Raw genomic sequence first — 13,401 nt, 5'->3', positions numbered from 1 at the left:
AAGATGGCGTTATCAAAATACATGTGTGCAATTCACACGTGGTAGAAGTGAAACCTTCCAAAATTAAAATATTATCCTAAACGTCTTAAGTATATGTAAAATTTTGTCATTAGTAAATAATTGTAAGGTAGCGCCCTCTGTGAATTGATATTTTAATTTCACGTATAATCCTAAATTAAAATTCACTACAAGAGCTTTCATACACACGTTAGTATTAAAAAATCTCACAGATGGCGCTGTATTAAATAGTATGTATATTTGTCTCATTCTTTGCTGGCTACATCCTACACATTTTTGTATTTGTGTCTCTTACCTGTCGTTTTTTCCGTTGCATCCGGTTTGAAATCACGATTCTAAAGAAGTTTTCACTTAAAAAAAAAATCCCTAGCAAGGCTCGGTTATCATCTAGTTTATAATTAATGAAACAAATGATCACCCTTAAGTTGGCCCCTCTTACTAGATATCTTTATTTTTATCGCTCAGATTAATTCATTTTGATCAATTATCGTTTGTTCGACGACTATCGGTGATTGTTCGATCATAAAAACAATTAAATTCCCAATTATTTATTATTTTTTAACTGATTCTAATAAGCAAACCATCACCTCACGCCTACATTGCGCATACGCCGGTTTTATCAGTCAACTGGCAATAAGCGTATTTACTAGCGTTTTGTTGAAAAATGCGTTTATACCGCAGCAATTGAGTGCTAGGTGACACATACTCAGGTTTTTTAAAAATAAAATCCTGCTGATAGAGTATATATATACTAAGTTTATTCTTCCATATTAAATGAATTTCTACTAAATGTCCCTGCAATATATTTCTTGGACTTATAAATAATTATCATTTCAACAAAAACAGATTTTGTGTGCATTACATTTTCATTTTTTGAACTACGTAATGAATTTAAGAATTATTAATTTTATTATAAAATACAAGTATCATTGCATGGTAATGAATAGTATTATTTTAACACGAAAGCTGTACTCCTAAAATATTCTTAGAATAATTAGAAATCACTGAAATTTCTATATGCTTGTTAATATTCAATATCATTAAAAATAACTTAATTTATTAAAACCACTCTAATCGTACTTTAACGACTAATTGGCCGTCTTCACTGACATTTTTTTGTTGAAGTATTGTTGTAGCTTGTTGGAGTTTTCAATATTTTATTGATCTACATAAGAAATAATTAGACAGTATAAACGCACTTGTTGAAAAAACGTTAGTAAATACGGCCATTGCCAGCTGACTGACAAAACCGGCGCATGCGCAATGTAGGCGTGAGGTGATGGTTTGCTTATTAGAATCAGTTAAAAATAATTAATAATTGGGAATTTAATTGTTTTTATGATCGAAGAATCACCGATAGTCGTCGAATAAACGATAATTGATTAAAATTAATTAATCAGCGATAAAAATAAAGATATCCAGTAGGGGGGGGGGGGGGCAACTTAAGGGTGATAATTTGTTTAATTAATTAAAAATAAATAAACGACGAACAATTTTTACATTCAAACATTAGCGAACAAACTACGAACACATTATTAAAAAAAAAAAAAACCGAAAATCAAAAAAAGGGGTCCAAATTGAGTGAGCCAAATAAATAGAGACAGTGCATAGGTTTTTTATTTTTTATTGCTTGAATAGGTGGTATTTTTTTTCTACTTAAGCTGATAGCCTTGAGAGGCTATATCAGCGTAGCCTTAACAGTAGGTGAGCTTACGGGTCTCAAACCCGATGACGTTGCTAACACGGACCCTAGCAAGAGCCGTGCTTCGCAGAATCTACCACTGGATCGGAAACGCGACCCACTGAGAAGATCCGGCGAGAAACTCAATGGGCTGTGTCTGAGGGTTAATTTACTCGTCGAGCCCTTCGTCGCAGGCGACGGGTTCGACGAGAACGATGACCGGTGCTTGAGGTACCTAAAAGCATCGTTAGTGGGTTGGGAGGATCCGAAATGACGTGTTTGGGGCGACGTCGACTGATCCCTAAGCTCGGGGGAAAGTCGGATGCGGTGGAAGCAATCCTCCACATCGACTTGTTTGGAAGACTTTATGATCACGGAAGAGATGTGCTCGGTAAATATGTTTATGGATTCGACTGTGTCCTCGGGGGATGGAGTTGAATCCGGGCCGCAGGGGATTGGTGGAGCGGCATCAGCTAAGCACGTGCCCAGCTTCTTCCAATCCACCATGGTCAACGTGACTGGGTCATGGTTGAGCAGGCGACCGAGCTGCATGACGACAGGTCGGTGGTCTGAGTCGAGCTCTGACAGTGCTTCGATGGAACGCAAGCGCAGAGTTACGTTCCTAAGCAGCGTCAGATCTATTGTGCTCGGACGACGCGTGGTGCTGAACGGATAGCACGTTGGGGTCGGGGGGCTGACTATTTCGAATGTGAGGTCGTCTATGAACGCGTCGAGACGCCTACCGTTCACATTCGTCCAATGGCAGTTCCACTGGCTAGTGTGGTGGCAATTTAGATCGCCTGCCAGAATGACTGCGTCACCCATACCGGGCAGTGTCTCGAGATCACTACTCAGGAGGGATTTGTCGGGGGGGAAATGGGTGGACGAACTCAAGCCCACCTGAAATTAAGTGGTTTGGTACTTAAGTACAAACGCAATATTCTGCTCTACTCTTTACTACAGATTATGCTCTTTACCCTTTGCGAAAATCAATAATTTCTGACAGATTATTCCCTCACTGAAGTTGGTCCCACTTTTTTGATTTTCGGATTTTTTTTATTTTAAATTATTTGTTCGTTAATGTTCGAATGTAAAAAATGTTTGTTCGTCTTTTATTTATTTATAACTAATTAAACAAATGATCACCCTTATGTTGCCCTCCCCCCCCCCCCCCCCCCCTTACTAGATATCTTTATTTTTATCGCTGATTAATTAATTTTGATCAATTATCGTTTGTTCGACGACTATCGGTGATTTTTCGATCATAAAAACAATTAAATTCCCAATTATTAATTATTTTTTAACTGATTCTAATAAGCAAACCATCAACTCACGCCTACATTGCGCATGCGCCGGTTTTGTCAGTCAGCTGGCAATGGCCGTATTTACTAACGTTTTTTCAACAAGTGCGTTTATACTGTCTAATTATTTCTTATGTAGATCAAAAAAATATTGAAAACTTCAACAAACTACAACAATACTTCAACAAAAAAATGTCAGTGAAGACGGCCAATTAGTCGTTAAAGTACAATTAGCGCGGTTTTGATAAATTCAGTTTTTTTAATAACATTGAATATTAACAAGCATATAGAAATTTCAGTGATTTCTAATTATTCTAAGAATATTTTAGGAGAACAACTTTCGTATTAAAATGATACTATTCATTACCATGCAATAGGAGATAGTTATGATACTTGTATTTTATAATAAAATTAAAAATTCCTAAATTCATTACGTAGTTCAAAAAATGTAAATGTAATGCACACAAAATCTGTTTTTGTTGAAATGATAATTATTTATAAGTTCAAGAAATATATTGCAGTTGGAGTTGCATAAAATACATAAAATGGTGTATCACCAATCGCCAAAATAGAATTAACATAAGACGGATCAACATACATGTTTCTAATCGCTAAAATCATGTCTCGCATGTCATCAGTTTTAATACCAAGTTTCTTGATGTTAGTTTCTTTCTTTGCTTGATGCAGAGTATTCAGATTATATACAAACGGCGAACCAGTATCTCCCGGATCTATATTATCTTTGGCTTTCTCCTTCCTCCAAGCAGAAGCATGAGTTTTCAAAAGTTCTGCTTGCACTTTCAGACGTTCTGTTCCGTTAAGGGGTCTTTTGACATCTTCGTGTTTTACGAAACGAGTATCACGACAAAACATTTCAATATATACGGGCCCGACCTCTCCTGGACAGTCTTTAATTATTCCTTTCACTGGATTGTGACAATCTTTAGCTCGACAGCGTCCGATTATAGTCGCATAACTTCTTCCATGTTGTGTAATTCTGCCTCTTTTAAACACGAAAGCACACTTTAAATGGTGCTGCTTCCAAAAAGCATTAGATACTGCATTGGTCCACACCTTGGGTTTAAACCCAACATATTTTCGACCTTTGTAAACCAGAGGCTGAAGGCTGTGTATTTCATTCCACAGATCCCGGGAAATTTCTACAGTAAAACGTTCATGCTTATGAATATCATCGTTCTCAGAATCTGATTCTTCATTCAAATTATCCTCATCACAATCTTCATGTGACTCTTTGGAGATGTCACAATTTTCATTTACGTTTGATTTTTTATTAGATATGATATTTACAGTGATACCACACTGTCTTCTGGCTTCACTCAAAATGCCTCTTCTATCTTCTCTAACATTCGTTCTTACGCTACCAATAGACCATTTACCCTCCAGCTCAGGATCGTTTGCAATTTTTTTCCAGACTTCTGACTTCCATTGTGGAAATTCATCATTGGCGAAATGAGCAATGTATTTTTTTAATACTTTCACAGCTAAATCAACCGGCACAGCTGCTACAGGTGGCATAATAAGTTACTCGAAAGCTGCCTGTAAGAGAAAAAAAACAAAAAAATTAATAATCAGATAAAAAAATTTATTAATATTAACCTTTAACCTTTGAAGTCGTCGTGGCCTAAAGGATAAGACGTCCGGTGCATTCGTATATAGCGATGCACCGGTGTACGAATCCCGCAGGCGGGTACCAATTTTTCTAATGAAATACGTACTCAACAAATTTCACGATTGACTTCCACGGTGAAGGAATAACATCGTGTAATAAAAACCAAACCCGCAAAATTATAATTTGCGTAATCACTGGTGGTAGGACCTTTTGTGAGTCCGCACGGGTAGGTACCACCACCCCGCCTATTTCCGCCGTGAAGCGTTTCGGTTCGAAGGGTGGGGTAGCCGTTGTAACTATACTGAGACATTAGAACTTATATCTCGAGGTGGGTGGCGCATTTACGTTGTAGATGTCTATGGGCTCCAGTAACCACTTAACACCAGGTGGGCTGTGAGCTCGTCCATCCATCTGTGCAATAAAAAAAAAAAAAACACCTAACTTAGTTGGTAAATTTTCTTACAACAATGGAAGCAACAATGTCTATACAGTAATATAACGGACGTAGTCGTCATTTTTTAAAGCAGTCAGCTACGAGTACAATAAATATATGTACAATAATAACTGACAATCAATTAAAGATGAATTTTCGAAAAAAAAAAAAATTAACTGTAACTCGTCACACTTTTAATTCATTTGTTATTTGTTATTTTTAGTTATAAAATAACAAATTTGTCAAATATTTCCACGATAAAATAAAATTCTACTATACCGGCATATGATAACTCCACTTCATTGATTATTTTCATTTTTTTGCAATAATAATTAAATAAATAAAAAAATTGTACAATAATTAACTTTTACACTTTTTACACTAAGAACGGATAAGATTTAAATTTAATTACTGATTAGGTATTATAAATGTGTAAATATAAATAAATATTATAAATATTATATAATAAATTTATTTATTTATTTATACTTTAAGCACAAAACAAAACTTGTACACAGGCAAACTTAATGCCATGGGCATTATCTTCCAGTCGACCATAGGGTGATGCAGAGATAATGTATGGTAGGTACATTAACAAAAGAATAACAAACAACAACAACAACAAAAGAAAAAAGAACAAAATCAAAACAAAAATCTTCCTTAAAATAACATCTCAGTATTATAGAATACACATAATGTTAAATATAGGTACTTATATAAATTACATATGACTTTGTATGCATAAATAAACATACTACAATTTAATATACCTCTGTATAAAATGGTAAAATACATACATACACATAATTACACACAATTTAGTATTATAGTCAAGAATGGCTAAAAGTAAAAAAATAATAATAATAATTGAAAAATAAAATAAATTAGTTTGGAGATAATTATTCCATTTTTTTATGGATTTATATAAATAACTATAGTATGAAAAAATACTGACCCCATACTCATATTGATGACTACATATTGTTAAAAAACGATTTAGCTTTATCATAATGGAGAAAAATTTATGAGAAGAGACTATCACTACTGCATCCATTATACATTGGAACAAATGATGGGAAATTGCAGAAGATATCTGACAAAGGTTCGAAAAGCTGTGCTATGTCAGACTAATAATTGTCAAGCCAATATTACAAATTTGTGGAAGACATTGTTGCATGAGGTACCTGGAGTACTTGAAGAGATGACGTGTTCGAATCCAGATTGTGGTTACTCTTACACAAAAAATTTACTAGTTCTATTCGTTAACCATAATGTATTAATTAAAAAAGGATTCTCTTTATTGTAAAAAGCTCTAGACTTTCATGCAAATTTTTTGTATGTTTCGTGTTCATTGTGTAAATCCGGGAAACAAACGCGACATTACACTCTTAGAGAGTGCATTTTTATTGAATTATTTATTCGTGGAAGTAGCAAAGAATCATGTGGACGTACCTGTACATTAAGCGAAGCGAACTTCTAGCTAAAATTACTTTGAAAGCTCACAATAAGGATGCAATTTATATTGACTTATTTTACCGGTTAGTTGACCTTATTTTATATTATTTTTACATGTATGTATTTATAACAAAAAATTATTATTATATGTAAATTTTCAGATTGTCTGACCGAACTAGTCTGAAGCAGTGTTGCCGCTGGGCAAACATTGGGTTGCCGTACTGGAGAAAAAAATCTACCGTATTTAAACAAAAATTGCCGTACAAAGTAATTCAAAATTTCAAATTTCAATTAAAAGTATTTTATTATTTATTTTAGACTAGAAATTAAAACAGTATATATTTTTCACTCCTCTCTTCCCATCAAATATGTATTATTGCCTAAAGTAAGTTCAGTTTCAATAATTTCATTTTTTTCGTAATTTGATGGTTTTTTCATTTTATTGATCATTTCGGGGGTTGGCTTATAGTTCGCACAGTTTGGTTGATTTCTGACAATGCACTCTTTTGGTAATAATGTTCCATTTATGGTATATGTTAAGAGGCGGTTTCTTTGTTTTGTTTTGATTAGGTTTACGCATTGAAGATTCTTTTTTATACACATTTTATACACTATCTCACGTATCGCTACACTGCACTTTTTCAAAAGATAAAATTGCTAGCTAGCTACGCTTGCTAGTACTAACAATGAAACAAGAGCGAGGCGGCAAGGCGACTTGAGGAGAGGACTTAAAGAGCAGGCGTTGTAGATTATAGGGAATTCCTCGTACCAAACATGAAACATTGTCTATTATAAGAGCTGGATGTGTTCATGTTTACGCAAAAAGTATCCACGTCCTGTAATTTCTTTGGATACATTAATTGTTTTTTAACTTTATGCTCTTGTTAGACTTAACCTAATAGGTATATGGCACTAAAAAAGAATAAAAGAAATGCTCTTGTTGCCGTATTTTAGAATACGGCAATGAGCACTCTGCCGTATGCCGTACAATTTGTCTTTTAGAAGCGTGATTGCCGTACGAAACGGCAATTGCCGTACATTTGGCAACGCTGGTCTGAAGTCGAATATATTAAGTGTATAATCTATGGTCTGAAGTACCGGTAAAATGGGGCGATTAGGGATTGAGAGGCGAATCGGGAAAAAACCGGGAAAATCTTTCGACGCTCAATATAAGTTTTATATTCGTTGCAAAATCTTCCATTTTTTGTAGTTTAATAGTAGAATGTTGAAAGTTCACAAAACAACTCTGAATATGCATGATAATAGCTGCTAACTTATAAAAAATCGCGTTTCGAATTCACTTCCTGTGGTGGTAATTATTTTAGTGCTAGAAACTTTGCTCTCTTTTATTTATTTGATAATAATAGAAGACGACTATGATTTATAAACGTTATTTAGTGTTTGAACCAGCATATATATTAAAGGTAAGTCTCAGTTGTTATTGGTTTTAATGTATTTGATTAAATAAAAATACATGTAAAAATCTGTTGTTTTGGGGATATTGGGGACGTCTTAGGTACACATAACAACGAAAAAGGGGTCAATTGGGATGAGAATACGTGAAATGGAAACGACCTAAGTATAAATAGGTACAGGTTTGTAGGGCTGTCTATGTAGTTATAACAATATTTTTTAAATTAGTTGGTAAAAATCTGGTTTATTGGAAGCGAAATTGGGAATAAGTCTTTAGTTGAAATAGATAAGCAATTTAATATAAGTAAGTCGATTTTGCAGAGACATGTAACAAGATCAATGAAATCTCAAGGTGGACAAAAATGTCTAAGTAATACATAATAAAATATTTAATATTTGTTCAGAGTGGGGGTATTCATCTGATTAATCCATGGAATAACCGACACACCTAATCTCTTAACCCAGATAGAAATATCAGCACTGTCGATTGCACCTATAATTGAAGTGATGTCTGCCATGTACTTTTGTCAGTTTTTCAATTTTTTTTATTGATGATCACTTTGTTGGTGCAACTAAATAAATAAATTAATTAAAACTATATATAAAAATAAAAGTAGTGCCAACCCTAGCAAATTTCTCATTTCGTCCCAATTAACCGCAATTTTCGGGTAAATAGGGATTACAGCTATTTTTGCTTTTTTTGCTTAAACTGGAATGCTAGTTGCATAATTTTAAATTAGACAACAAAGATGCCCCCAAGACTCAATCATTTTGATCCTGATATAGCATTATATACATCAACAACTACCTTAAAATTGATCATAAAGTTGGAATTTGTCCCTAATCGCCCCATTTTACGGTAGTAGAAGATGTCGGTCATTATTTTGCGTACCGTGAAACCTGGCAACTTTGCCACTTTATGGCGGCTAAAAAAGTTTGAAAAGGTATTTCTTAAAAAATCTCTATGAGAATAAAAAAAGTATATATTATATAAGTCCAAAAACAAAAATGGCAAAGTTAAGTTGTAGTAAGATTGCCATACCCAAATTTTGAATGAAATAAATGGAATTACTTTTTTTTTATTTAATTTTTTTATTAGCCGGATACAAAGTCCATTGGCAATGGAATTACTTTGAAATCAGTGTGACCATATGTGGCAGGATCCTGCCATTTTGGCAGGATTGGACTCTTATTTTAGCTTCTGGCAGTTTTTTGGCAGTATTGGGATAAAGAACAGAAATTTCCTTATGGCAACACAATAAAATGTAAAAAAAGACAACCCTGAAGATACTTCGTGAGCATGTAGGGGATTTCCCTATAATTCTTGTGCTATGTTTGTATCACATTCAATTAACAACTTTAAAACTTTGCGTAGAAAGTTGATAATCTTGAAACAGGTATTTATAAACACGAGTTTACGATTTATATTTCAATTTAATCAGTCATAGTACATGTTTATAGATAGATTCGATTTAGTTTTTAAGGTGACAATATCTTGTTAGTGCTATTTCTTGGGCGATACTTATTATTATTGGTGGTGATGATGAAGCGAAAATATGAAAGGGCGTATAGAGCGGAGTGGGAACAAGATCCTTTACTTTTATTGTAGATCTCCAAAGCTAAAGACGATCCAGAAGTAGCCCTTTGTAACGCCTGTAACTGCAAATTAGTAACCCGTCTGTCCGCTATAAAATACTATGCTGCAACTCAGCGTGAACTACACAGCTTATATATCTCACATAAACACAACTCAAAAACCATCAATATACTTCAAATATTGTTCATTTTAGAGTAATTTTGCAGATTGTTAGAAGTTAAAGCACAATGTCCGCTTTAGGTTCTCGCCAAAAACTCCTGTATTTATACTTTTCTTGATTTATTACAACGGTTAATAAAGTTGGCATTAATTAGGCATTTTTTACCACAGACTTTGGCAGGATTTGGCATAATGCGACTCGGTGGCACACAATGCCGAATTATGCTGAAGCTTAATTGGAACGTGAATTAGTTTTCAAATGCATCAGCAGAGTGCGCTAAGTTCAGTGTTGAAAAAAAAAAATTCATGGAGTTAGCAACCTCATTAATGTATAAATAATGTGGTAAACAATAATAATTACCTAATTGAAAACTATTTACGGTTATTGTAATTTGGATTTCGATTATTTCATTAACATTTTTTTACGTTTTGAGTATTTTTTTAAAAAAAATGTGTGCGTGTACTAGTGTACACACGTAAGAAGTGAAACTTGTTTATGGCCTTATTTTTCGAAAAATGATCTACATGCAACTTTCTAGAAATTGGTTAAATAAAGTTAAATTAGATAAAGTTTAAACAAAAGGATTTTATTATCATAGACATGAATACAAATAATACAATTATTTCACTTTACCTTTTTGCTACTAAGATTATTACAGCATTTTAATAATACATCTCTTTGATATCATAATACCCTGGTACTTTTCTTCCTATAAATTAATAATAATAGCACGGTCCACGTGGTGTTAAATGGGGTTCCTGAGGTTCGTGAAGTTTGACCCACCTTGAGACATGAGGTCGATTTCTCAAATCCGAAACCATGCTTCAGAACATACCGCCGTTAATTATTAATAAATCTCTTTGCTATCATAATACCCTGGTACTTTTCTTCCTATTATTTTACGTAATAACAGTAATAAATAGCACGGTCCACGTGATATTATTAAGTGGGCTCCCTGAGATTATTGGAATTACAAAATGATTTCCGTAATCCACCTGGAGACATGAGGTCAATTTCTCAAATCGGAATCCATACTTCAGAACATACAGCCGTTAATTAATAAAGAAGGCTGTACGTCAGAGTAAAGTTATAATAATACATCTCTTTGATATCATAATACCCTGGTACTTTTCTTCCTATTATTTTACGTAATAACAATAATAGCACGGTCCACGTGATATTAAGTGGGTTACCTGGGATTATTGCAATTACAAAATGTATTCCGTGACCCACCTTGAGACATGAGGTCGGTTTCTCAAATGCGCATCCATACTTCAGAACATACAGCCGTTAATTAAAAGATGGCGCGTAACGGAAAAATGTGACGCGTAACCGAAAAATGTGACGGTAAATTTTTTTCCAACGCCGATAAGGAAGTTTCACTTCAATGAGTTCTAAGAAAATTATATACTTTTTAATTGAATCATCTTATCCAGATGATAGTGATGACGATGATTTATCGAGTGCTCCGAGTTTAAATCAATCAATTATTTCATTATCAAGTGATATATTTATTGAAAATATATATGATAATGAAACAGATGAGTTATTTGAGCCATTACTAAAATATCTGATGACAGGCAGTACTTTTGAGAGTGCCCGATTGTGCGAAGCGTTGCTGTAGTTGGAACATTCAACGTTGATCATTATGCCGCATAATGCGCTCTAGTGCTGTAATTGGAAAACTATCATAATAATAATATAGATATAGAATATATAGAATAGAAAATAGAAATGGCAGTCAGGGTTGTCACAAGATTAAAAATTATTTAGGTTTTAAAAAAACTAATAAATATACCTACATGTTTTTCACATGTAGGTATATTTATATATATATATATTATAGGTATGTTTAATCGCCCCATTTTACCGGTACTTAATTTCAATAGTAGTTTGATGTCACTTCCGTTGCATACCTGCGTGACGTTCTGTAAAAATTTTAAGCGCCTTATTCACGTTCCATCTTGCTGTACGTCCCGCCAAGGCCATGCACGATGCATTTAGCGCTTTATTCACGATCCATCACGGCTGTACGTCAGCTCAAGGCCGCGGTGCTGGATGTATCAAGCGCGAACAGAATAAATCGAACGAATTGAATGAGGGTTTTAATTTATTTAAAATGCCAGCTGTTTTATCAAAACGCCAAAAATGGGAGTCCTTCTGATGTTGTCAGCAGCAGCAGAAGAGAGGCAAAAAATAGCAAGAGGTTTTGGATGATTTTTTTAAACGTGCAGAGTATACTCAAATAATTAATATCATTTTTTACGCACGCTATCAATCCTTGCAGCTTCCCCTAAAATGGGCCTAAAAAATTGTAATACGTTTATTATTTTTGGTTTATTCATATAGTCTGCGCTCAAAGTCATGTCTCAACATTCCACAAACATGTGGAACTTATATCTTTCAATAAATCTTGAAAGTGTTTCACGATCCATTTTGACGTACAGTCTCCTCTTGAGACAAGCTCTAAATGTTAAATCTGCTGTACAGCAAGTCTATACACGATCAAGCACGCACGACGCAGGACCGCTCTGAATGACGTACGTCCGCGTTATTCACTGTCTATCTGCACGACGTTCGCGGTGGTGGGGGCGCTCGCTGGATGAAAAATTGGTCGTGCAAATCCAGCAAACAATTAATAATAATTATCGACGTACGTCAAGCCTATTCATGATCCTTTTGCATCGTGCATCGTGCATGGCCTTGGCGGGACGTACAGCAAGATGGATCGTGAATAAGGCGCTTAAGTGTCAATCAGACAAAGATATTCTTTTCAGACACTAATGTTTTTAAGAGGTCAAGATTACGATATGATACACAGTAAACTTACCAAATTAACAATTTTGGGCGAAAATGCTGGGAGTGGAATTGTGTGAATTGTTTTGTTTTGTTAATTTAGTCTTTCTTCAGGTTTGACGTATAATAATTATGACCGATATGAAATGTTTTAGTGAACCTTAGTTACGTTTTGTGATCTCGAGCTCATTTATAAAATAAAGTTTAATATGAAATTACATTATATACTGTAAAACCCACTATTAATAGTACACATTAACGGTATAGTATAAAATTATGAGCAAGCTTTCTCTTGAGCGTTGTTCATTGACAGTTCTGAGAAACAAACACACAAATGGTTCCATACTCAATAGTATATAATACGCACTAGTATTTATCTATTCCACTGATACCACACTAACACTAATTTTACTCTCGCTTTAGATTTAGGATTGCTTTTGCACTACGCATTGTATTGCTTGTCTCGCTTCTCGTCCTTCCATTGCAAGACAAAATAGTTAAAAATTAACAAAAAAGTACGCTGGACATCAGCTGAACATCAACTCGCAATTTGAGACGTGAGATCGAAGTCTCAACTTTTGGCATCATCCGTAACTTGAGCTGATCGTAACAGAATCAAGTTATGTGATGAGCTATCTTGGGCTCTGGTAGAGCCCCTGGTCTACCCCACGTGTGATCGTTGTCTTCCATTCTGGTCTCCGACTTTTATAAGACGATTATATAACGGTGTTTGTGCGAGCTTCCCAGGACTGAACTTAGCAGGGTCACCTGTTACGTCGTTAATAGTCAGCGGGCGTCCTCTTTGGGTCCTAGCCTAACTTATCACGTTCAATGAGCTTACCAAAACTTCCACCATAGGTTTTTTTTTATTGCGATTTATGCTAGTTGCAGTAAACGAACTCATGTCCCAACTGCTG

The 13,401-nt window shown here is 34.6% G+C and overlaps 1 protein-coding gene and 1 long non-coding RNA gene across 5 annotated transcripts; both read right to left on the bottom strand.

The window, feature by feature from the left end:
- Nucleotides 1–754: 754 nt before the first annotated feature.
- On the bottom strand, nucleotides 755–6,725 carry LOC101741636 (uncharacterized). 3 transcript variants are annotated; one of them, XM_021349880.3, is made up of 2 exons: nucleotides 6,516–6,725; nucleotides 755–4,557 (listed from the first exon to the last, which is right to left on the bottom strand). In XM_021349880.3, the coding sequence occupies exon 2, from the start codon at nucleotides 4,534–4,536 to the stop codon at nucleotides 3,496–3,498; it is 1,041 nt and encodes a 346-aa protein (XP_021205555.1). In that variant the 5' UTR covers nucleotides 4,537–4,557; nucleotides 6,516–6,725; the 3' UTR covers nucleotides 755–3,495. The 3 variants fall into 3 exon arrangements, with proteins under 3 accessions (XP_021205555.1, XP_021205556.1, XP_037866628.1); XM_021349881.3 differs by having other exon boundaries at nucleotides 6,248–6,524; XM_038010700.2 differs by lacking the exon at nucleotides 6,516–6,725 and adding an exon at nucleotides 6,019–6,270.
- A 4,450-nt stretch (nucleotides 6,726–11,175) lies between these two features.
- On the bottom strand, nucleotides 11,176–12,820 carry LOC119628464 (uncharacterized). 2 transcript variants are annotated; one of them, XR_005244633.2, is made up of 3 exons: nucleotides 12,519–12,820; nucleotides 11,605–11,992; nucleotides 11,176–11,359 (listed from the first exon to the last, which is right to left on the bottom strand). It is a non-coding gene; the product is annotated as an uncharacterized LOC119628464 (long non-coding RNA). The 2 variants fall into 2 exon arrangements; XR_009972950.1 differs by having other exon boundaries at nucleotides 11,176–11,992.
- Nucleotides 12,821–13,401: the final 581 nt, after the last annotated feature.

Source organism: Bombyx mori, chromosome 4, assembly GCF_030269925.1.
Source record: "Bombyx mori chromosome 4, ASM3026992v2".
In the NCBI taxonomy this organism is placed as follows: domain Eukaryota; kingdom Metazoa; phylum Arthropoda; class Insecta; order Lepidoptera; family Bombycidae; genus Bombyx; species Bombyx mori.
This window is presented reverse-complemented; position numbering and strand designations above follow the sequence as displayed.